Below are 21240 nucleotides of genomic sequence, written 5' to 3'. Positions count from 1 at the left end.
CTCTGTTGCTGCTACTTCCAAATCAATATTAAGAATTTGTGATTTCCTCTTGTGTGTTCAGGTCATGTTTTTCAAAGAATCAGCTGTGGGAAGAGTTCCTCATGCTTCATGTGGGCTCTCAGATCTGTTTTGAAGCTCTGTGTAAACCCACATCAGTGAGTCTGCAGAAAGACCTTTCCAGAGGTTTCCAAACCTTCCCAGAGATTTGCTGCTTGAACAGCATCCTTCTGGGCAGAGGCCAGGCCACTTCTCTCTCCTGCACCATCTGAGGACCTCAATTTTTCACATTTACTAACTCCAGGTGAATTGTGGACACTTAAGATGTATGCCAAGTTTTATTTATGATCCTCCTTTCCACTGTTTCTGCCTTTCAAATCAAAGCCATCTCAATGGTGACTTTTCTGTAGTACACATCCAAACACACTTCATACAAGAATATTTTCTGATCCATCTTCTAAACCTGAACTGTTCTGCTTTCACCTCGACAGATTCACAAGGCATCATTGAAGATGTTGTCTTACTGGGAGCTCCAGTGGAAGGAGAAGCCAAGCACTGGAAAGCTCTCACCAGAGTGGTGTCAGGCAGGATCATAAATGGCTTCTGCAGGTCAGTGTGTGCTCTTGTGAGCCTGGGAGTGGTTTGGGGTATTTATCCCAATGGAACATTGATTCAGCAGTGCCACAGCCTCGTCCCTCCAGGCTTCTCCCTCAGATCCATTGGGGATGGCAGCTCCAGGAGGCACTTGGAGGCTGTTGGATGCAGCTCTTGGCTCTTTGTGCCACTGGAAGGCCACAGAGGGACAATGTTCTTGCAGCCTAAAGCTGGGTCAGTGTGTTTGTGGGTGTAATCTGAAATATTCTAAAGCCCCTTGAAATCTCAGCTTTGTGTGAAGGACCATAAATACAGCAGGTAAATTCACTGGCTTAAAGAATGGGAATTAGAACTTATAAAAACTTTAAGATGCAGTTCACTTGTGGCTGCTTATGGGGGAAAAGATGTGAAAATCACAATGGAAGGGAAGGAGCTCAAGCAAATTGAAGGGTTTCATATCTGGAGTGGGTTTCTGGTCAAGATAGTCCACATGAACAAGATATTTAACTTGAAAAGGAAGAATAGCTGGAATAGCTGTAGCAAATTTAGTAAGGATATGAATGAATACAAAGCTTGCCTTCAAAACAAATACCAGCCTTTTAAAACCACATTTAAAAACATTTTAGAAATAAAAGCAGACAACTGTTGTGCAGTTATGGGAGCTGCTGGGTGAGAAGGGGGAGATTCAGAAACCTGAAACAATCTCAGAAAAGCTATTAAGTATTCAAGTGACAGCTTCAAACCTAATGACTGTGTCTTAGAAGATAATTGTGGCAGGAGCACTGCTTACCAGCACAATTAGATAAGGGGAAATTAAAACCAAGGAATGAAGCAGGGAAGACTAAGAGCATGGGGAAATAAATTGAGAAATAATCAGGCAAGAAAATTAACACAGAACCTGCAAGTCAGGACAGTTTATAAAGCTGTGAGCCCTCAGGTCAAGGAGAGGTGAAAATGCTGCTGGTGTTTTCCATGCTTGCATCCATATGGATGCCTACACACGTACGTGGAAGGTGGGGAAGTATTGTGTTACTGTGATTCTAACAGAGTGTTTTCACTTAGAAAGAATAACTAAATAAATGAATTTAAAGTATTCAAGCTTAAAACAATAAATTATCAATCCTGTCTCTCAGCTAGGCTGGAAAGTGTTGCTTTTGTCCTCTTTGGATCCCAGGGTTTTCAGGGATGCTGGATGTAAACACCACTTGCAGTGTTTCTTCCTGTGCCATAATAAAAAGCTGCCTCCCTGGGAGTGCTGAGTTCCTCCAAGAAGCCATAAATTACAGAAATCATTGCATTTAACTGAGTTTACCCAGAAAATGTTGTTCTTCTCTGTGTTCTACAAAAAGAAATTTCACTGTAAATAGCTCGGTGTATCCATTTCCTATAACACACAGATACAAAAAAAAATCTTGTTATATTTTCTTCTAAAGATCTTCTATAGTTTGCCTTGTGCTGTTGAAATAAAATACAGAATGTGTGTGTCTAGAGGGTGATTCAGGTAACATGGGGGCAGCTAGAGGAGGGAACTGAGAGATTTGGGGAATTTCTGTGAGGATTGAGGTGGAAAGAAAGATTATATAAACATTTTGTGGTAAGGCCTCACCCAATTCTGATTTCTCTGGTCTCTTGTACAAAGAGTGGCCTCGTTCTGTCACTTCAGGAGAAACTATTTAGGTTGGATGAATTACACTGAACAGAATTCCTGTGACATCAGATTTGAGCCCAGTTGTTGAGCTTCTGTCCTTGTTCTCCTGTGGCTTTGGAATATGAGGGGACAGGGCAAGTGAGACAAGTGACACTCTGTCAGCTGTCAGAGCTGTCCCCTCCCACTTAACAGCAGAGTTCCAAATTCCTGGTGGGAAACCTCACCCAAATCAATTGCACTGGCTCAGCTTTTGGAAGAACCCACACCTGAGAAGTGTGAATGTGTTGTAAAGGTTTTGCAGGACTCTGCTTAGATTTACAACTCCTAGTGTGGATTATTTAGGAGTAGCCAGGAATGGGCACCTGTGCCAGGAGCATTTCACCTGCTGCCATCACAGAGCACAAATCCCACTCGTGTCCCACTTCAATCTGCTCTGTACAGTGGTGTTTCAGTGCCCAGATTTTATGCTGTTGCTCAGCTCAGAAGAGTTTTGTATTTGCTTCTCTCCTCCTGCCACAGTTGACCCTGAAACTGTCACAGTGACTTATGGCACTGCTTTGGAGTGGGAATGAACTCTTCCTACTTCTGTCACTGAAGCCATGTATTTCTACAGTACCTATAAACCAGCAGCACTCCCAGGAGCTTCACTGTCCATATTTATGTCACAACATCAGTGTTGTAGGTCTCATCACCTTTACAGCTTTATGGGCTGGAGAACCTATCAGCACATGAAAAAGATGAAATACGTCAATGTGCCATCCCTAAGCAAACACAAACATAAACAGAAAGGTCAGATTTTTAAACTCACTGCAGATAAAGAGATGACAGCCATGGATCAGGATTCAGTTCAGATTTACACCCCCGTGTCCCAGGAACCTGCCCTGAATCCAGCATGTGATTGCTGGTGTGATTGCTGCATCACACAGACCTGCAGCAGGTCTTGGTCCAGATATCACTGTGCTTCCCAGCACTTCACCCTCCTCACAGTCTGAGTACTAACACATTGGAAGTGTTCCAGATCAGCTTGGAGCAACCTGCTCTAGTGGAAGGTGCCCCTGCCCATGGCTGGGGGTGCAACAGGATAAGTTTTAAGGTCCCTTCTAACCCAAACTGTTCTGGAACTCTTTGATTCCACATGACAACAGGATCTATTCCCACTCTTCTCTGCCTCCAGGGGGGACTGGCTGCTGAGCTTTGTTTACAGAACCTCCTCTGTCCAGCTCAACGTGGCAGGCCTCCAGCCAGTCGACCTGGATGACAGGAGGATGGTGAACGTGGACCTTTCCTCTGTGGTAAGTTCTCATATTCTCAGTTTTTGTCCATCATTCTTTGCCTGCAGCACTGTAACCCCACACTCACTGCACTGGGGAAGCTGGGGACTGAAGAGAGCACCTCTAGGTACACTGTCCCTCTTTCCTGGCTTTGGGAGAACTCTTCCACACTTCCCTCTGGATTTTGTTGGCCCAGCTAGCACTCAACACTGAGCAAACCTAGTAGAGACAATCTACCTCTCCTCTTGGATATGTTTGGGGTTTCTTGGTTCTGACATATCTCATGGTGGAAATACAATTACTCCTCTAGAAGGGCCTTGCTGTCATAGGATGATGGAATGGTTTGGGTTGGAAAGAGCCCAGTCCTGAGCCCCGTGAGTGTGGATCACCATGAGAGGTGGGATCAGCAGCTGGGAAACGTGGATCTCAAACACGCGCCCGCACGGCGGGTGCAGCCCATTATCTTATCTTGGTGGAGCCTTCCACACTGCTCAGGTTCAGCCAGGGGCAGGCTCCTGGCCCTTGTACCTTGGTCCCCAGGGCTGCAGGAGCCGGAACTGGTTTGGAATTACAGAAGCTCTGTGATAGCAATGGTTGGTTTGCCAGGTCCTGCTGCCTTTTTGGAGTGTGTGTCTCCAGGAAACGGGGAGAGATTGGCTGGTATAGCTGGAAAACATTCAGCTTCCTCAAAGCTGTCATTAGTGATAAGCCACTGTTAGAACAGCTGGCAATATATCTAAGCAATATTCAGCTCAATTATCTTAAACTCATCACCACATTGCTGTTTCTTCCACAGAAAACTTATCTTGTATATCCATTTCCACAGAAATCTTGGGCATGCCTTTGTGTTTTTTCCATATCTTAATGTTTTAATTTATTGTTTGCTCTCTTCAAACTGGAAGATGCCCAGCACAAAGCTCAGGATACTTCCATGGTCAGCATTCCTGCTGTGATTCTTCCTCCCAAGTGTCCCCACAAGCTGGCAGGGACTGTCAGTGTTGCTCTGGAGCTAAAGGCACTTTGAAGAGCTTTTAGATTTTCTGGAGCACCAGCTTGCTGATCCTATAAATACCCAAGTGTTCTCAGCTCATTTCATTCATGCTAGCTGAGCTGTGCACAGCCCTTGGCAGCACACACAGGGCTTGGTGCTGAGCAGAGAGAACAGACACTTGGAGAAACAAAACAGGAGCTTTCCAGGAGGATGGGGTTTAGTGGAGGTTTTAAAACATGGTCCATGCATCTTTGCATCTCTTTGGGTTGTCAGCATTTCCACACACTCCCACATCTATTTTCTCACCGGCCCAGAGCTGCCAGTACTCATTTGCTCTCTGACATCTGTTGCTGGAATGAAAATGGTCCAAGATGCCAAGTGGCAGCACGGGGGTGATGTTTCCTGTCAGTCAGTCCATGTCACCCCTCTCTTGCTGAGCTCTCTTCAGAGACCCTCCTCCTCATGAGCCTCTGCTTCCTGGAAGCATGAAACCCCCCAGAAAAACCCTGCACACTTTATCCTGCCTGGATCACAGCAGCCTCTCCCCTCCCCTCCCCTCAGAGGAGCAGCATTTACATTTCAGCTGAATGAATAAGGTTTGCAGAGCTTCTCCCTGCACATCTCCCAAGGCTGTGTGTCTGCATCCTGCCTGCCTGCTGCCAGCAGTCAGTCCCAGAGCTGCTCTCCTTCAGAAGGAATTGACACTTCCTTCATCTCACTGCAAAGCTTTGGGGAGGAAAAATGTATGTTAAGCAGGTGTCATTGCCTTGATCCATTTTCCAGACCACGGGAAGAAATCCAGTGCATTCTGGTGAACATTTTAGAAATAAAAGGAGCAAGAATGGGGAAGGAAATATCCAGGGGCAATATTTTTTAAAGTGGCAAGAAAGCAAAGATGAATTTTTCTGCAAGGACAGTGCAGTAGCATAACAGAAAAATACCTAGTGATATTTAGAGATATATAGAGCTACAGGTATTTACTTTATGGAGACCAGCTCCACCCCTGCAGATGCCCTTGCTGGAGATCCCTGTGAGTGTCCTGCCAGGAGAAGGACAAGCTGTGATAGAAGAATAAATATAGCTGATGCAAGGGTGCTCAGCATGAAAATACTCCAAAGGCACCCATCAGTATTTTTGGCATCTCCTGGTCCATCCATAATGACAGCTGGTCTGGATCCAAACAGCTTGGTTCTCTTTGCTGTGGTAACACCAGAATCCTCAAATGAGTGGAGGATTAGGAGCCCTCAGTATAAACAGGAGTTCACCTCTGAGGCCTCTGTCTCATGTCTCTCTCGATTAGTGTGGTTTTTATCTGACTGTCAGTGAAAAAGCAGAGAGAAAAACGTCCTCCCACTCAGCAAACGCAGTTATAAAATCCTTCCTCATGGTTACAAAGAGGCTGATTTATTCTGTGGATTTATTTGACAGCACCTGTTAGAGACCAAGGAAGTGGTGGAGCTGCAGGGGATTATCCTGATTGCTGTTTGTTCCCTGGAGAATTTGTTCAGTGCAGTCAGAATTAATATTTGAATATTGCAGAACTGCTCAAGGAGCACCACCAGGGAGGCTCAGGAGTCAGCAACAGGTCAGGAATGTTTCACAGCAGCAGAAATCAGGGATGAACTTGCAGGTTTAGAGGCAATGTGTGGCTGAAAGTCCAGTGGAGAGCAGGGATGGATCTTAGAATCGTGGAATTGGTGAGGGGGGAAAAGCTCTCAAGAGACCATTGAGGCCAATTGTTCCCCCAGCACTGCCAAGGCCACCTCTAACCCATGTCCCCAAAAAATGTGTTTTAAATCCACACAGCTTTTAAATCCCTCCCAGGAAGGGAATTCCATCCTTGCCCTGTGCCAGGGCTGAGCAGCCCTTTCCATGGAGGAATTTTCCCTCATTCCAATCTAAATGTCCTCTTAGACCTCCAGAATTTGATTCCTCCATTTGCTTCCTGGGTTTTCTTGTTATATTCTGTATTTTACTCCTCTCCATCTTCCTCTTGGAATTGCTGGAGGTAAATTGAGTGTAAAGCTGGCAGAGGGGTTTTCAGCAGTGGATGAATCCAGCAAAAGCCAGTGATTGCTCAGAATTTTCAACACAAAACATCAAAGTTTGCTGGGAAAAAAGTCTTGGAAAAAGCTCTTTCCTTGGTGTGGAATTGCCTGAGGGTGTCTGAAGGGAACATCCCTCAATTACCACCCCAGAGGTGACAATGACTGGATCAATCTGTTGTGGCTGAAAGATGATTGCAGGAAAAAAATTACAGTCTGGCTCAAAAAATATCACTGCAATGAAAAGAGATCTTTTACCAGTCAAGTGAGTTTTGAAATGAGCAGAAAAATAAGAATTGAGTGCTTTATTCTGTCCATGAGGATTGTGATTGTGCAAAGGGATGATGTGAAAGCAAAGCCTTTGAGCCTCAGCAGAATAAATCTATTCCCTCAATTTGTCAGAGCAGAAATAGAAACATTAAAGAGGAATAATTCAAATGGCATTTCAGGATTTCCAAAATAAATTCAACTCTATCAATTTTTCCTCAAATATATTTTTATTGGTTTCTCAAGGACTTTCTGATGCCCAGGATTCACCACTGCTGCAGGTGCAAAATTCAAATTGATGAATCCATTCAATTGATGGACAGGATCAATTTTTTAATAAATCCATTTAAATTGCAAGTTGTGAATTAGTGGATGCATTCACTGTGTCACTTTGAGAAAAGGGACAGGACACAGGGAATGGCTTCCACTGCTGGAGATCAGGGTTAGATGGGATATTGGGATGGAATTCCTGGCTGTGAGGGTGGGGAGGGCTGGCACAGGTTGTCCAGGGAAGCTGTGGCTGCCTCTGGATCCCTGGAAGTGCCCAAGGCCAGTTTGGACACAGCTTGGAGCAACCTGGGAATGTGGAAAGTGTCCCTGCCATGGCAGGGATGGAATTGGATCTTGAAACTCCCAGCCCAAACCGTTCTGGGATTCTGTGGATGCTCTCTGTCATGCAGGATGTAGCCAGACTCAGAATTAAGGCTTTCACTGACATGTGGGGATATCTGTGAGTGGAGGAGCCTGCCAGCTTGGCAGAGCTGACTGGATTTTGAGGGATAGCCTGGCAGAGTTTGGGAGCCCTGCAATCCATCAGCTGTGCCACCTCTTGGGCTGTGTGGAGGCAGCATCCACAAGTGAGGAGTTTTTGGAAAGCAGCAGCTTCTTCCCTTCTGCACTGACAGCTCCCAGACCCAGCAGTGGAGCTTGGGGCAGGGCTGGAGAGCAGTGCTTGTCCTGGACAACACATTCACTGTAACTCTGGGAAAGGGAGAGTGGAAACAGCAACACCCAGAGCTGGCTCTGCTGTTTGGTTTCACTCTGTGTGTGACACCTGGGGCAGGTGAGGGCTCCTGGGAGGTGAGCTGTGGTTATCCACCGAGCTCCAGAACCTGCAGCTCCCTCCACAAACTCCTTCACCCCCCATAAAATACTATTTGCTATGAAAACAGACAGTATTAGCCAAAAGGGAATCCTGAAGGATCCCCTCCAAGGTTCTTGCTGGTCCTGCTGAAATAACCAAGCTCTGCAGAGATGTTTGAACTCGAGGGGATCTTTTGCTGCAGAATAAAGTTGATCTTTGGACTTGATGGGCTTAAAACACCTCAAAGCAGTGAAATTCTCAGGTGTATGAGTGACTGAGCATTCCCCACCACACTGCTTGCCTCCACAGTGATTCCCTGGGAATCCATGGGGGGTTTGGTGAGGGGGAGCAGGAGGGAAGCTGAGCAGAGCATTTGGAGCCACGTGCATTCCTGTGTTGGCTCAGGATGGGTGGAGGAGCTGTTGTTGAAGGACACTGGATGGGATCTGAAGGTTCTTGGCTCTGGAGTGAGCAGTGAAGTGTTATCTTGCTGTGTTGAGCTTGTCCCTGTGACATCAGTGCTGTGCCTGAGCCCATGGCAGAGCCAGGATTTTGGGGAATGTCTCCTTTCTCCCAGCCCTTTCCCTGCCCTCCCTGCTCCAGGACATGCTCCTGAGGGTCAAACCAGAGAGAAGCCAGGATTCTTAATCTTCTGTGTCCAACAGAAACACTTCCCTGGCAGTTCAGTCATCACAACTGATTGTGCTCAGTGACATTTTTGATACTTTGGGGTGGGTTTGGACTTGGAAACCTTTCCAAACCTGCTGAGCTGATGGGCTGATGGATCCCCCTGGGCAAAGCCACCAGTTTTGTCCTCTGGAGATCACCTGGCATGGCACTGGAGCCAGAGGCAGCTGGCTCGTGGCTCCCAGTGAGTCAAAGCAATCATAAAGTCAAATATGGCTGGGAGAAGTCACCTAAACAATCCCAATAAACCCACCCCACTGCTTTCCTTACAACAAGCAGAAATGTATTTACTCTGGTGGTGAGCACACTCTTCCTTTTGTCCTAAATTCCCCCTTGCACTTTGTTCCAACAAATATTAAAATAGTGCTTTATTTCCCTTTAAAGTTTTTATTGACAACGTTGTGGATGTTCCCTTCCCATCTCCAGCACCATCTGCCCAGCAGAGGAATTCAGGCTTTCAGGCTGAAGATGAAAACAGGCTTTAGAGAGCTGGAATTGCTGGGTTTTCCCACCAGGATGGCTTTAAAGTGGCAAGGCAGTTTGTTTGCTGTTCTTTTGCTGGTGGCTCAGTGCAGCAGAGTCCTCCCTCCCTCCTTTTATATTTCTCAGGGGCTGCTCTGGTCCAGTTTTATGGAATCCTCTCCTCTAGAGGAAGGAGTGAGTTTCCTTGGAAGAGTGAGCAGAGCTGCAGGAGGCACAGACTCTCACAAGGTCTCAGCTTCTCTTTCAGCTGCATGAGCTGCTCAGAATGGCTCACACCCAGCCTCTCCCAGGGATTGTGGTGCTCAGGGAAGAGGAATTCCCTGTTGTTTTAGTGGAAGCTGCTGGATACTGAGGAGTAATGAAAATCAGTCCTTAGGGTGGCAAAGGAAATTTGTTCTCTCTGACTAATGACTCAGTAACAACAGGCTGAGAATTCCCAAGGCAGGGCAGGCAGATGGTGTGACTGGAGAGGTTCTGAATGCAGCAAACCAAGAGCCTTCAGCCCCTGCTCCCAGTAACTCCAGTTCCTTCCTCTCTCTACCCACCTTGCCCAAGGCTGTGCTCGTTCCTTCCTCCAGCCCCTCTGACTGAGCAGTCCTCCTTTTCCAGAGGACAATGTCCACAGCTCCCAGTCCTTCCATGGTTATTTTAATTAACTAATCTGCTCAAAACACCCAGAGCCCGTTGAGCCATCTGGACAGATTGAAGTCACATATTTGTATTCCTGACGTGCTGATTAAATCCTTCTGTTTGCTCCAAGCCCTCAGTGCAGCCAAATGTGCCCCTCCAAAGCTGCTTCACACAAACAGCTTGGGGGGTTGGATTTGTGGAGAAAAGGTTTTCTTTAGCTTTGGGAGAGGTGTGCTGGGATCCCTGGTGCTGGCATGAATCCCACAGAATGGTTTGGGTTGGGAGGGACCTTAAAGCCCATCCTGCCACCCCCTGCCATGGCAGGGACACCTTCCACTGCCCCAGATCGCTCCAAACCCTGTCCAGCCTGGCCTTGGACACTTCCAGGGATCCAGGGGCAGCTGAAGGATTGCTCTGGCACCAGGCAGGAGCAAGCAGGAGATGAGCAGAGGGTGCAGGGCTGGGATCTTTACAGAGCTCTTCCCATCACCTCCCTCCCTGGGGGAGTGTCTGAGGAGCAGGAATCCTGGCACTGAGGTTATGGGTATTCCCTGCCCTGCAAATTCCCTAATTACCAGCAAGGTTTGGGAAAATAAAAGGTCAGGACAGCTCTCTGGCTGGCTCAGGAAGATTTAAACAGCTACAAATTGGATTTACCAGAGATGCTGGAGGATCTGGGGATGCTGTTGGTGCATCAAACGCTCGGGACACCTGGAATGGGGAAGGAATTTCAGCCTCCCCAGCCACGTGGCCTTCAGCATCAGGAACAATCACCTGCAGAGGAGATTTCCTCTCCTCCTGTGCCCTGATTGGAAGGGAACTTTACAATATCCATCTCAGAAGGGGTTATCTTCTTGTGGAATTCATCTTACAATAAAACTGTCTGGGTTTTTATGTGTACTGTTGACTTTATTTGGTTTATGAAGCCATAACTCCTGTGCTCCCGGTTTTATACAGGGAGGGATGGATCAGTGCAGCTTCCAGCCAAGAATCTCAGCTTGGGAGCTGTGTGAGGCTTAATGACTCTGTCCTAATTTAAATAAGATGATCTTGGCTTTTACAAGGGAGCTGAGGCACCTGGAGGACACCTTTAGCAAGAGCAGGCAACTGAACTAAGAGAGCTCTCCTGCCTGGGTGTCTCTCCCCATGGCAGAGCTCCTCCTTTAGCCTTTTGGCACCCAGGATTTTTGGGGTGGAACTCATCCAGGCCCAGGCTTTTAAACATCTGAGAGGAAAAGTCATCCAGCACCAGAGCATGCCCCAAACACTGCAGCCACTTCAGGCTGCTCGATGGACACCTGCACTTACCCCACTGGTGGAATCATCACTCCTGGAAGTGTTCACAAAACAGGTGAATGTGGCACTTGGGGACATGGGTTAGTGGTGGCCTCAGCATGATGGACTTGATGATCATAAACATCTTTTCCAACCTTAACAATTCCATGATTCTGTGCTTTTTTTTCTCCAACCTCATTTTTTCCATCTGACAGAGCCAAACCCAAGGCAGTGGTGGCTGTTGGGATGAAGGACTTGGCTGAGCTGGATCCCTGTGGGTTCTCCACTCACAGGATTCTTCTTCCCTGCAGGTAAACGGCCACCTGGACTACATGAAGCAGATGGACACCATCCTAAAAGCTGTGGGCATTAAAACCAAGGAATTCCAGCCCATGGAGAAGGGCAGTGGCAGTCGTTTTTCCCCTCAAGCCAAGAAATCCCAGCGGGCAGCTGGCAGCAAGGCTCAGGGAGAGGAAAACACCAGGAAAGAGGAGGATGAGGCTGGGAGTGAGGCTCTCCCAGCCAGCTGCACTCACAGACAGAATTGCTCCAGCTCTGCCCTGGGAGAAGCCTCACCTCCCTGCCCAGACGGCTCACACAGCACGGACAGCGAGGAGCAGGCAGCGGGGAAAGGAGCAAACCAGAGCAGAGCAGCACAAAAACCACTGTCAGCACATCCGTGGCACTGAGATTCCCAGAGGATGGAGCTGGTGGAGCTGCATTTCCAGCCCCTCCAGAGGAGAGTGTGGCACTGGATCAAAGCCACCCACGGCACCTCCCCGGGGCGAGAGAGGGCTGATTCCTGCCGGAGTCTGCGCTGCTCCTCAGGAATCCTCGACAGATCCCATCCAAATCCCTGCAGGAAGCAGCTGCACCCCTCGGCACCGTGTTCTGCAGGTGGCTCTGAGGTGATTTTAGGCATTTCACAGAGGGGTTGGTTGCTAGAAAACATTTTTCCACTGGAGATGAGTTTGGTTTGAGGATCTCAGGTGTGTTCCAAGCTCTGCCTGCCCCACTCTGGATGGATCCACATCTGCTCTCCGGCTCTGCTGACCAGGAGGGGAAAGGCTGCCAGGCTTCCTTCCCCTGCCTGCTGCAGGTTTGCTGCCAGGGCTCAGGCGCTTTCTCATCTCCAAGATTATTTCTCTGTCTCCAGGCTGTGGTGTTGGAGGCCCTTTTCCTGTTAGAAACATGTTTGGGATCCTGGGTGAAAGCAGCAGGAAAACCGAGGAGGTTTTGGATGGTTTATGAAAATTCCTCTCAGGCTCTCCAAGCCAACAACCCACTGAGACTTGGCTTTTGTGTCCCAAGACTTCTCCAGCCTTAAAAGCCCCATCCAGACATCATTTTAATTGGCTTAGAACTAAACCAGTGCTTGGCACAGGATGAACATGGATCTGTTTGATTTCTACCTCCTTCCAGAAAAGTTCATTTGCTCCACTGTCTTCATCCCCAGTCTCAGAGTAGAGGGAAGGATCCAGCTCTACATCCCCTGCCAGTACAGCTCCAGAACCTTGTGGGAATGATCAATATCTTCCATAAAAGCCCCTTTTCTGGCCTGTTTTGCTGCTGAGCCCAGGCAAGTGCATCTGGCAGGAGTGTGGCAGGTGGGTAACCCTCCTCTGGGGCACTTTTGGGGTTTTATGCTTTGCCACAAGGGAGGGTTCAAACTCTCCCACCCCCATCTGGGGGATCCTGTTGACTCATGAGAGGGGAAATACTGGGATTGCACCTTCCAGTTTGGGTTCACACAGGGTTCTCCTCCTCCTCCTCCCCACTGACCCAGCAGCCACGTTAATCCCCCCTCTCCTTCCATTCCCAGCAAACCTTACCTGCAGATCACTCCCCATGGAGTCAGGCAGGGGTTGGGGGTGATGCTGTGACTCAGCAGAGCACCATGGTTTGGTTACAGTGTCCTCTCCCCAAATCCATCATCCCAGGGGGCTCAGACCTGCCCAGCTCTGAGCTGGTGCCTCGCTGCAGAGACCAGAGGGACTGGCTGTGGGATCCCACAGGGATGGGGCTGTTTTTCCTGCTGCTGTTGGTGCCACTGGCTGCAGAGGTGGGATGAGATTCTCTGCTCATCTCAGGGTTTGTCCACAATTACACAGAACTGCCTGAGACAGTAAGGAATTATTGCTTTTGAACGTTTGGCTTGAAGAGGCGACTCTCCCTCTCTCTCTGTCCATCTCCAGAGGTTGATTTGGTACCTAACAAACTCCACAGTGCCTTTTTCTACTCCTTTTCAACCCAGGTTGTAGTCCAAGCTTGTATTTATATAAAACCACTGTGGGAAGATGCACATCCTGATCTGGGTGCTCAACACCAGCCCCAGGCTCCAAGTGCATGGAGCAGTTGGAGGTTTGAGTCCTCAGTCACTCATCCCTGGCTCCCAAGGGATTTGTGGCAGAGAAATGCTGGGTTGGTCATACAAATTCCAGTTCTGGAACATCCATGGGCAGCGTGGAAAGGAAACTGGAAGTGTTTCAGTTGAAGGTGTGTGGCTGCTTCTTCCAGCATCCCGTATCCAGGGGATGCTCTGTGTCTGTTTGGATGTCAGGGAGCTCCAGGAGAACAGTCTTGGAATTAGGCAGAAGGCTTGGAGTGAAGGGTTCAGGGAGGGCACAGCAGCCAACTGCCAGCCCAAAGGCACTTGAGGAAGAATTTACTAAAATAATTTGTTTTATTGATTTTTTTAAATGCTCACTTGTCACATTTACTCAGCGTTCCCTCTGCTTATGGCTCTGGGGAGGGGGCTGGCATTGTCATTTAAAATATTCCTTCAGATTCTTATTTGAAGGGAGGAAAAAAAGTGTATTTTCTAATTGCATCATCGAGGCCGTGAGGAATTGTCAGAGGAAAGTGAGGTGGTCCTGTGCCAGGAGTGGGATGGAGCCTGTGGGAGGAGCTGATCCCGTTACAACTGCCAGACACCCACAGAGTCACTGTGAGTGTCACCCCACACCCCCAGTGAACACCCAAAAATCAGTGTTGGACACTGTGCACCAGACTGAGCCCCCGCAGCGCAGCTCTGCGTGACGAGACACGGCGCTGTGCGACAGGAACCCGAGACAGCCACGACTCCAGGGGTGAGATCCAGCTCCAGGAGGACGTGGTGTAGCCCCAAAGCTCAGTGTTCCTGCTGGAGCAGCCCCAGACCTCTTGTCCATGAGGATGTTTTTCCACCGCTTCCCTCGGTGCACTCAGAGAAGATCTGCTGAGCTCTGTGCGTGCAAAACCAAGCCTTGGTTTGAGGTTAGGGCACCACAGAGTCTGGAATCTGAGGTTCAGGCTCGCCAGAGGTGGAAAGGCCACAGGAAGGGTTCAGGAATGGTGGTGGTGAGCACAGGAGGGATGAAAAAGAGAGAGACAAGGCAGGTTAATTCAGCAGCAACACCTGGCTTGGCATGGTTTGATCCTCCTTGTGACAGTGCCCGGGGCCACCGTCCTCTCCCCGAGCTGCACCGCCTGCTGGAACAGGGAATCTGGGAGATGGCTCCCAAATCAGCTCCAGAGGGTTTGTGTTGGGCTGCTGGGGGATCCTTCCCAGCACACCGAGCTGTGTGTGCCGCGCTCAGGCCACGGGGGTGCCGAGCTGCAGCTCCGCGTCCGCCGGCTCCGCATCCCAAAGGCCGATGGAGCGAGCTCCATGGCCCGGCCCGGCCGGGAGCAGCCTGGGCTCGCTCCCCACTGCCCCAGAGTCCACAGAGTCGGTGTCAGCCTGCAGGGTGAGCACGTTCTTGAGGGACGTGGCAGCGCGGGGGCCGCTGTTGGAGTTCCTCATGGACAGGGAGATGGCGCTGGGCCGGGGCTCCGCCGAGCGCCGGCAGCAGGGCAGGAATTTGCCCATGGCTCTCTTGAAGTCCCTCATGAAGAGTGGGTAGATGATGGGGTTCATGGTGCTGTTGCAGTAACCCAGCCAGGTGAGCACATCGAAGAATCCAGCCGGGACACAGCCACAAACTGCCTGGATGGGCACAGCAGGGATTAGCAGCCTCAGCCCCAGCACAGAGGGGTTTCCCCAGCACAACAACATCCCCCTTTCAAAGGAAACATTAAAATCCCATTTGAAGGGTTTTTTCCTTGCTGTTGTTCCCTGGGGAATTGCATCCTTGGTCTCAGAGGTCCAGCGAGACCTTCTGGTGCCTCCAATTGAACCCAGCTGCATTCCAAAGCAAAAACTTCTGGAAACCCGACATAATTCCCGCCCAGGCTCTTACCTGTGCCACGTTGGTGACGAAGAAGGGCAGCCAGGCCACGAAGAACATGCCCAGGAGGATGCCCAGGGTCAGGCTGGCCTTCAGAGCCTTCTTGCTGTGCTTGTTGCTGAACCTCCTGCTCTCGCTGCCGGTCAGGGGCTGGCTCGGGGCGCGTGGGACCTGCGGCCGGAGACAGGGAGAGGTGGGCAACTCCCCCCACCACCAACCTCTGCCCAAGAAAAGTGACATTTGGGGCTCCAGATCCTGCAAAAAACCCTGCCAGTGATTCCATTCTCCGAGGGGCGGCAGCTGGACACACACCGCAAGCCCCAAAACACAAATTAGGAAGGGGAAGCAATAGAAAGCCTCAACACTGATTTTATTTCCTGTAAAAGAGGGTGTTTGTCATTAGGCTGCTCTTTAGAGAAAAACCCAGCTCAGTCCATGCCTTAAACAGGCAGCTCCAGCTGCTGATTACAGCAAAAAAACTAATCATGGTTTTAAAAGCAGGACATGAAGTATTTCAGCCTCCAAACAGCACAACCCAGCCCTCCATCCCCTCCTGCAATCTAAAATTAAGTGATTATTTCAGCCCTCCCCTGTAATTAAATGATGCCCTGTTTCAACTCAGCTTCTGGCCCGAAAACAAATGAGAACAAAAACCTCTAAAATGAGATGAAGGTGAAAAAGGTTAAAAAATGAAATTTGAGGGTTCCCTGGCTGACTCCTTGTTCCTCAGCCAATTTGGGGCTTCAGGGAACCTTTTGGGCCTCAGCTGAATGACAGGGGGGATGGATGCTGCTCTTCCATGGCACAGCAAAGCCCTGAGCATCCCCTGACTCTGTGGAATCCAAAAACCTGGCATCCTGTGAGAAAATAAACACTTTATGATATTTTCTGTTTATTCTTTAATCCTCCTTTTCCTCTTGACCGTCTGCCGCAGCTCATCACGTGTGGGGGAGCTGGCCGGAGTCCTGGCTCTGCTCTCAGAAAGAACAAACTAAATCAAGGCATTTAAAGGCAATTAAGTTTGCCTTTTCCCTGTAGGATATGAGGTCAATAAAGCCTATTACAGGGAATTAAAGCTGTTAGATTTAGTGGCAATTACCTTCTCCTGGAGAAATACAAACAAGTGCAGCCACGTTTTTGTTATAAAACCCACACACTCCGGTTCCACCGGCGAGCGCACGAGGAGGGGTTTGGCAGCTCCTGTTATAGAGCAGGTAACAAAAATAGAAGCTTCTGTTCAAAATAAGGTGCTCTCGGGAATCTGGCATTTGCTATTAGTTAAAATCCTTCTCCCCCGTATGTCTCACACCCACCACGGCCAGGATTTACGAGTGGAAAGTCAGATAAGATTAAACCCCTCGGGGATGACGCCAGCCAAGAGGAGGGGGGTGAAACTGCGTTTATTTTGCACTGCTGAGCATTTTTGCCTGAATCTTATTTATTTCTCTGCTTCTGCTGACGGTATTTCTGTGCCTGTGAGCAGCTCTCAGAGCTCTCCATTGCTGGGACAAGGCGTGGGGCACCTCAGAGGATCTCAGGGAGGTGCGTGGTGCCCAAAATCTCCCTCCCTGCGGTTGTCACATCCAACCCCGAGGCCATCCAGGAGGCAGAAACAGCCGAGGGACCCGAACCGTGGGCTCTGCCCCTGAGGGAACCTTACCTGTGGGGTGGCCTCATCGGTGGTGGCCACGTTGGAGGTGAGGGAAGCCACCTGCACGGCCTGCTTGCGCGCGGCCAGCAGGATGCGGCAGTAGGTGAAGGAGATGGCGGCGGACGGCAGGAAGAAGGTGAGGCAGGAGGCCACCAGGGCGTAGGGCAGACTGACCAGCAGCCGGCACTGATCCTCATCCCCCAGCCCCGTGACGTTCAGGGGCCGCACCTCAAACTCCAGCTCGTGCCACCCCATCTTGATGGGCAGGAAGGAGGCCAGCGCTGCCAAGCTCCAGGTGGCCAGGATGAGCGCCAGGGCCCTGCAGGACGTCATGCGCAGCTTGTACCTGAGCGGGGACGTGATGAGCAGGTAGCGGTCCAGGCTGATGACACACAGGTTGAGGATGGAGGCGCTGCAGCACATGACGTCAAAGGAGGCCCAGAGGGAGCAGAAGTCCCCCCTGAGCACCCAGCGGCCGTAGAGCTGGTTGAGCATGGCCGGGGGCATCACCACCAGCCCCACCATCAGGTCCGACATGAAGAGGGACACCAGGAAATAGTTGGAGGTGTTGCGGAGGGAGCGCTGGGTGAGGATGAGGAGGATGAGGAGGAAGTTGCCCGCCGTGGTCAGCAGGATGATGAAGCAGAGGAAAGCGGCCACCCAGCTGCTGCCCACGAGCAGGGAGTGCTCCCCCAGCACGCTGGCATTGGGGGCCCCCAGGTCCCCCTCCATGAGGAGCCGGGGGCAGGGCTGGCTCTGGGGCTGGGGACCTTCTCCGGCGTGGCCTGTGCTACGTGATCATCCCTGGGGATGAAGGAGGATCATCTCTCTCCTCTCTGTGCCCGTCCTCCCTCCTCCTCTCCTCCTCTCCCTCTCTTCCCCCACTCTGTCTCTTCAGTGGCACTCGGGGCAGAGTGACATTCCCAGGAGCCGATCAGCAGGACCGAGCTCCCCTCCCCTTTACTCACAGCAGTTCCTCGTGCCTGTAAATCCCCCTGCTCTGGGATGTCCCTGGATGCTGCTCCTGGAGCCTGGGGACGAGCTGGATGGCAGCGTTCTCAAGATGCCAGGATGCTCTGGATGCTCTGGAGCAGGGAATAACACAACACCGAGATGCTCTGGATGCTCTGCACTCAGGATACTTCAGCTCTGCATCCCAGCATATTCCAGATGCCAGGATCCCCTGGACGCTGGGGATGCTCTGGTCTCCAGGATGCTCCGGTCCCCCGAGGCTCAGCTGTCACCCCCGAGCTGAGCCGGGTTCCTGCAGAGCTCTGTCCCAGTGCCAGAGCCGTTCCGTGCAGGAGCGGCGGAGCAGCCTCAGGCGAGGAGCGGGATGCTCCCAGGCGAGCCCGGCCGGGAGGAGGAAGATCCGGAGTGTGGAAGGGATGTCTCCAGCGGCAGAGGAGCGTCCAGCCCGCAGGGAGGTGTGAGTGGGTGTGTGCAGGTGCCAGCCCGACTTTCACCTGCTGCTGGGGATGCACACAAAGGATGCAGAAATGCCGATCCAGGAGGTGGGGCTGGGGGGGGAGAGGAGGAGATGAAATGAAGCGCTAATGAAAACAGGGATCGGGGCTAAACTCCACAAAGTGGCAGCCAGAGAGTTCCCGTTTCTGCCTTAAAGAGACAGCCCCGTGCTCTGCCATCCCTGCCATCCTCTGCCATCCCTCCCATCCCTGCCATCCCTGCCATCCCTGCCTGGAGGCACCTGGCACCTGGGCCAGCAGGTCCGGGGCCAAACCCGGCCGGCAGCTCCGAGTTCCAGGCTCCATCTTCCACATCGGGCTATAAAAAGCAAAATTTTGCGAAGTCAAACCAAAAAAGCAACCAACAGCTGCACACAACAGCCCTCGGGAAGCAGGCAGAGGAGTCGCTGGAAGATATTCCAGCAGTGATTCCTGCAGCCAGGGATGGAGGAGCAGAGACGAGGCAGAGCCTGGTCTCTCTGCTCCAGGGTTATTTGGAGTGGCCTCGGGGCAGCCCAGCTCCCTCCCTCCCTCCCTGCAATCCTGGATGGAGCCACAGCAACCTGCCCTGGGAGGCAACAAGTGAGAGGAGCCAGCTCAGCAAACGCTGCTGAGTGTCTGTGCTGCTGGGAATTCCACACCTCCACACTCGGGGCAAACACCTCAGGCTGCTGGGCAGGGACTGCTTGGGGTTTGTTAATGACCCAGCTGCCCAAAAGTGGGATTTTCCCAACAAATGGCCGTGATTTCTGCTGGGGGAGACCAGGGCTGAGGGCAGTGGCTCCAGCAGAGCCCTGAGAGCTGAGGCTGTGCCCCTGGCACCCACCCTGTGCCCCCAGGTCCAGGCACAGGCAGCTGCTGCCCGTTCCTCCCTAAAGCTTTCCTTGACACTTCCCTGGGAAGCTGTGCTGCAGATGTGTGGGTGAGAGCCAGATGTGCACCCACCCCGGGCAGAAATCAGCCTCTTCACCAAGTCCTGCTTTTCCAATCACCTTTCCAACAAATTTGTTGTGTTTTTTTCCCAGCTCCTGAATGGGCATTCCAGGCCTGGAAATAATTTCTGAGTAAGGGATGGGGAGGTGGGAGGCAGGGACCCAAACCCACGGGGTTATCCTGCTGGGATCTCCGTGTCAGGCTGCCACTGGGAAACAGCCACTTGTGCCAGGACAGGCTCTGCCCTCCCTCTGCTTGCCCAGGATCCTCTCCTTGGATGCTCCCAGCCAAACCTCCCTGGCCACCCCGCTGTCACAGGGCTGCACATGCCAGGCTCTGATTGCAGCAGGAGGTTTCCTTAGAAAAGCTTTTCCCCCCAGGAAAACCTCAGTTCCCTCCTCCTCCTTTTCCCAGAAGAGGGAAACCCCACCCCAAGCCCACCCTGGGCAGCCTCCCCAGGCAGGAAAAGTGAACAGAGCAGCACAGATTTATCCCAGCTGGATCCACAGCAAGGAAGTGATGGCACAGTGCAAAGCCAGCCTTCCTTCTCATCCCAGCATTAGGAACATCCCAGTTTGTCTCCAGAGCTTTTCCTTCTGGGAAGGAGATTGGATCAGAGTCATGGAGTCGTGGAATGGTTTGGGTGTGAAGAGACCTTAAAGCTCATCCCATTCCCAGCTCCTGCCATGGACCTTCCTTTACCCCAGGCTGTTCCAACCTGGCCTTGGGCACTTCCAGGGATTCCAGCTTCTCTGGGCAGCCTCTTCCCAACATCCACAGCTCATCCTCCACACATGGGAGGTTTTGGTTTGGATGTGTTTGCTGGGGAAGGGAATCTGAACTGATTGAAGCAAAATGGGTTTTTAAAAAACCTGCCTTGAAATGAAGACCAAATCCTACCATTGTCCCTGCAAAAGCTTCTCCGTGCCAGCAGCTGTCCTGGCTGTCTCCCTGTGCTGTGTTTCTGGACACATCTGCAGGGATCATGGACTCCACCAGCTCTGCTCTCCAGCACCACTAGCAGGGAAAGCAAAACCAGGTTGTCAACAGCCACCCAAGCATCAACATGGCAAAACAAAAAAGTGTTGAGGCAGAGAAAGTCAAACTGGGAGCTGAGAGATTTCTGTGAGGACATCCAGGCAGCCCAGGGTGTGACACAGCGATGTCCAACAGTGCAAGGCACTCTCAGGATGTCCTTCCTTGGGTGTGAATTTGGGCAGAGCCTGGCTAACTACATCGAGTTCTGGTTTCATCTGCACACCTCCACTGCCTGCCCCTGCTGGAGCTCAGCTTGTGTGGAGCAGAGGTGGAGACTCCAAACACCTTGAAGTGCAGCTCCTGGGGTTTACAGGAACAGCCCCCTGCTAAATCCAGCCTGTTTCCACTGCAAAAGGGCCCCTTGATGGTGCTCAGTGACCACCAGGGGTTTCTCCACCTTTTCCTGGCTCTCAGGTAAAGCTCCTTTCCTTGACAGACACTTCAGAGCCCAAACCCATCACAGTGACCTACAGAGCCCCTCCAGCCTTGCCAGGCCCTCCCTGCTCAGCCCGTTTTTGCTGTGGCAATTCCATGCAATCCCTGTCCCACCTCCCGAGGCACAGAGCTGCTCTCCAACCTGTGCAGAGTCCCCAGAGCCTCACGGAGGGGACACTGAGAGCTGACCCAGCACAGCCTCTGACCCCTCCTGGAGTGATGGACCCTCCCCGGGGTCAGAGCCAGCCCAAGGAGCGTCACTGATGGTTCCTGAGGGCACATCCTGCCCTGCCATCAGTGGGAACAGAGCTTTGCAAGGGCACCTCCAATGCCTGATCCATCCTCGGGAAGAGCCCGCTGGTCCCAGCCCTTCCTCCCCACCAAGGGATGTCCCTCCTGTCCGAGTTCACATTCCAGAGCGTTCCCGGGGGCCGTGAGCGTGTGGATACCAAGGAACACGCCGGACCAAGACTGTCACCTAGTGGCAACAGCGCCGGAGAAGGTGGCGTGATGGGCGAGTTCCCAGAGATCCCACAG

The 21240-nt window shown here is 51.4% G+C and overlaps 2 protein-coding genes across 3 annotated transcripts in view; one reads left to right on the top strand and one right to left on the bottom strand.

The window, feature by feature from the left end:
• Positions 1 to 16064, top strand: part of TMCO4 (transmembrane and coiled-coil domains 4) — a 37012-nt gene extending 20948 nt beyond the window's left edge. For both annotated transcript variants that reach the window (XM_015648220.2, XM_015648225.2), the window contains 3 exons: positions 489 to 606; positions 3414 to 3531; positions 11284 to 16064. In XM_015648220.2, the coding sequence (XP_015503706.2) occupies positions 489 to 606; positions 3414 to 3531; positions 11284 to 11661 (614 nt within the window). In that variant the 3' untranslated portion in view covers positions 11662 to 16064. The remainder of the gene's footprint in view (positions 1 to 488; positions 607 to 3413; positions 3532 to 11283) is intronic.
• Positions 14527 to 17563, bottom strand: HTR6 (5-hydroxytryptamine receptor 6). Its single transcript, XM_015648226.2, has 3 exons — positions 16841 to 17563; positions 15193 to 15351; positions 14527 to 14939 (listed from the first exon to the last, which is right to left on the bottom strand). Exons 1-3 carry the CDS (start codon positions 17561 to 17563, stop codon positions 14547 to 14549), a joined length of 1275 nt encoding a protein of 424 aa, XP_015503712.1. The 3' UTR covers positions 14527 to 14546.
• Between the last annotated feature and the right edge of the window lie 3677 nt (positions 17564 to 21240).

Source organism: Parus major, chromosome 21 (assembly GCF_001522545.3).
Source record: "Parus major isolate Abel chromosome 21, Parus_major1.1, whole genome shotgun sequence".
NCBI lineage: Eukaryota > Metazoa > Chordata > Aves > Passeriformes > Paridae > Parus > Parus major.
The sequence above is the reverse complement of the archived record's forward strand: the minus strand, read 5'-3'. Positions and strand labels throughout refer to the sequence as shown.

Coding starts and splice junctions, on each gene's coding strand:
- HTR6 (XM_015648226.2), bottom strand. CDS start 17,563: ATGGAGGGGGACCTGGGGGCCCCCAATGCCAGCGTGCTGGGGGAGCAC. Junction 15,352..16,840: donor CCGATGAGGCCACCCCACAG/GTAAGGTTCCCT, acceptor CTCCGGCCGCAG/GTCCCACGCGCCCCGAGCCA. Junction 14,940..15,192: donor TCGTCACCAACGTGGCACAG/GTAAGAGCCTGG, acceptor GTGCCCATCCAG/GCAGTTTGTGGCTGTGTCCC.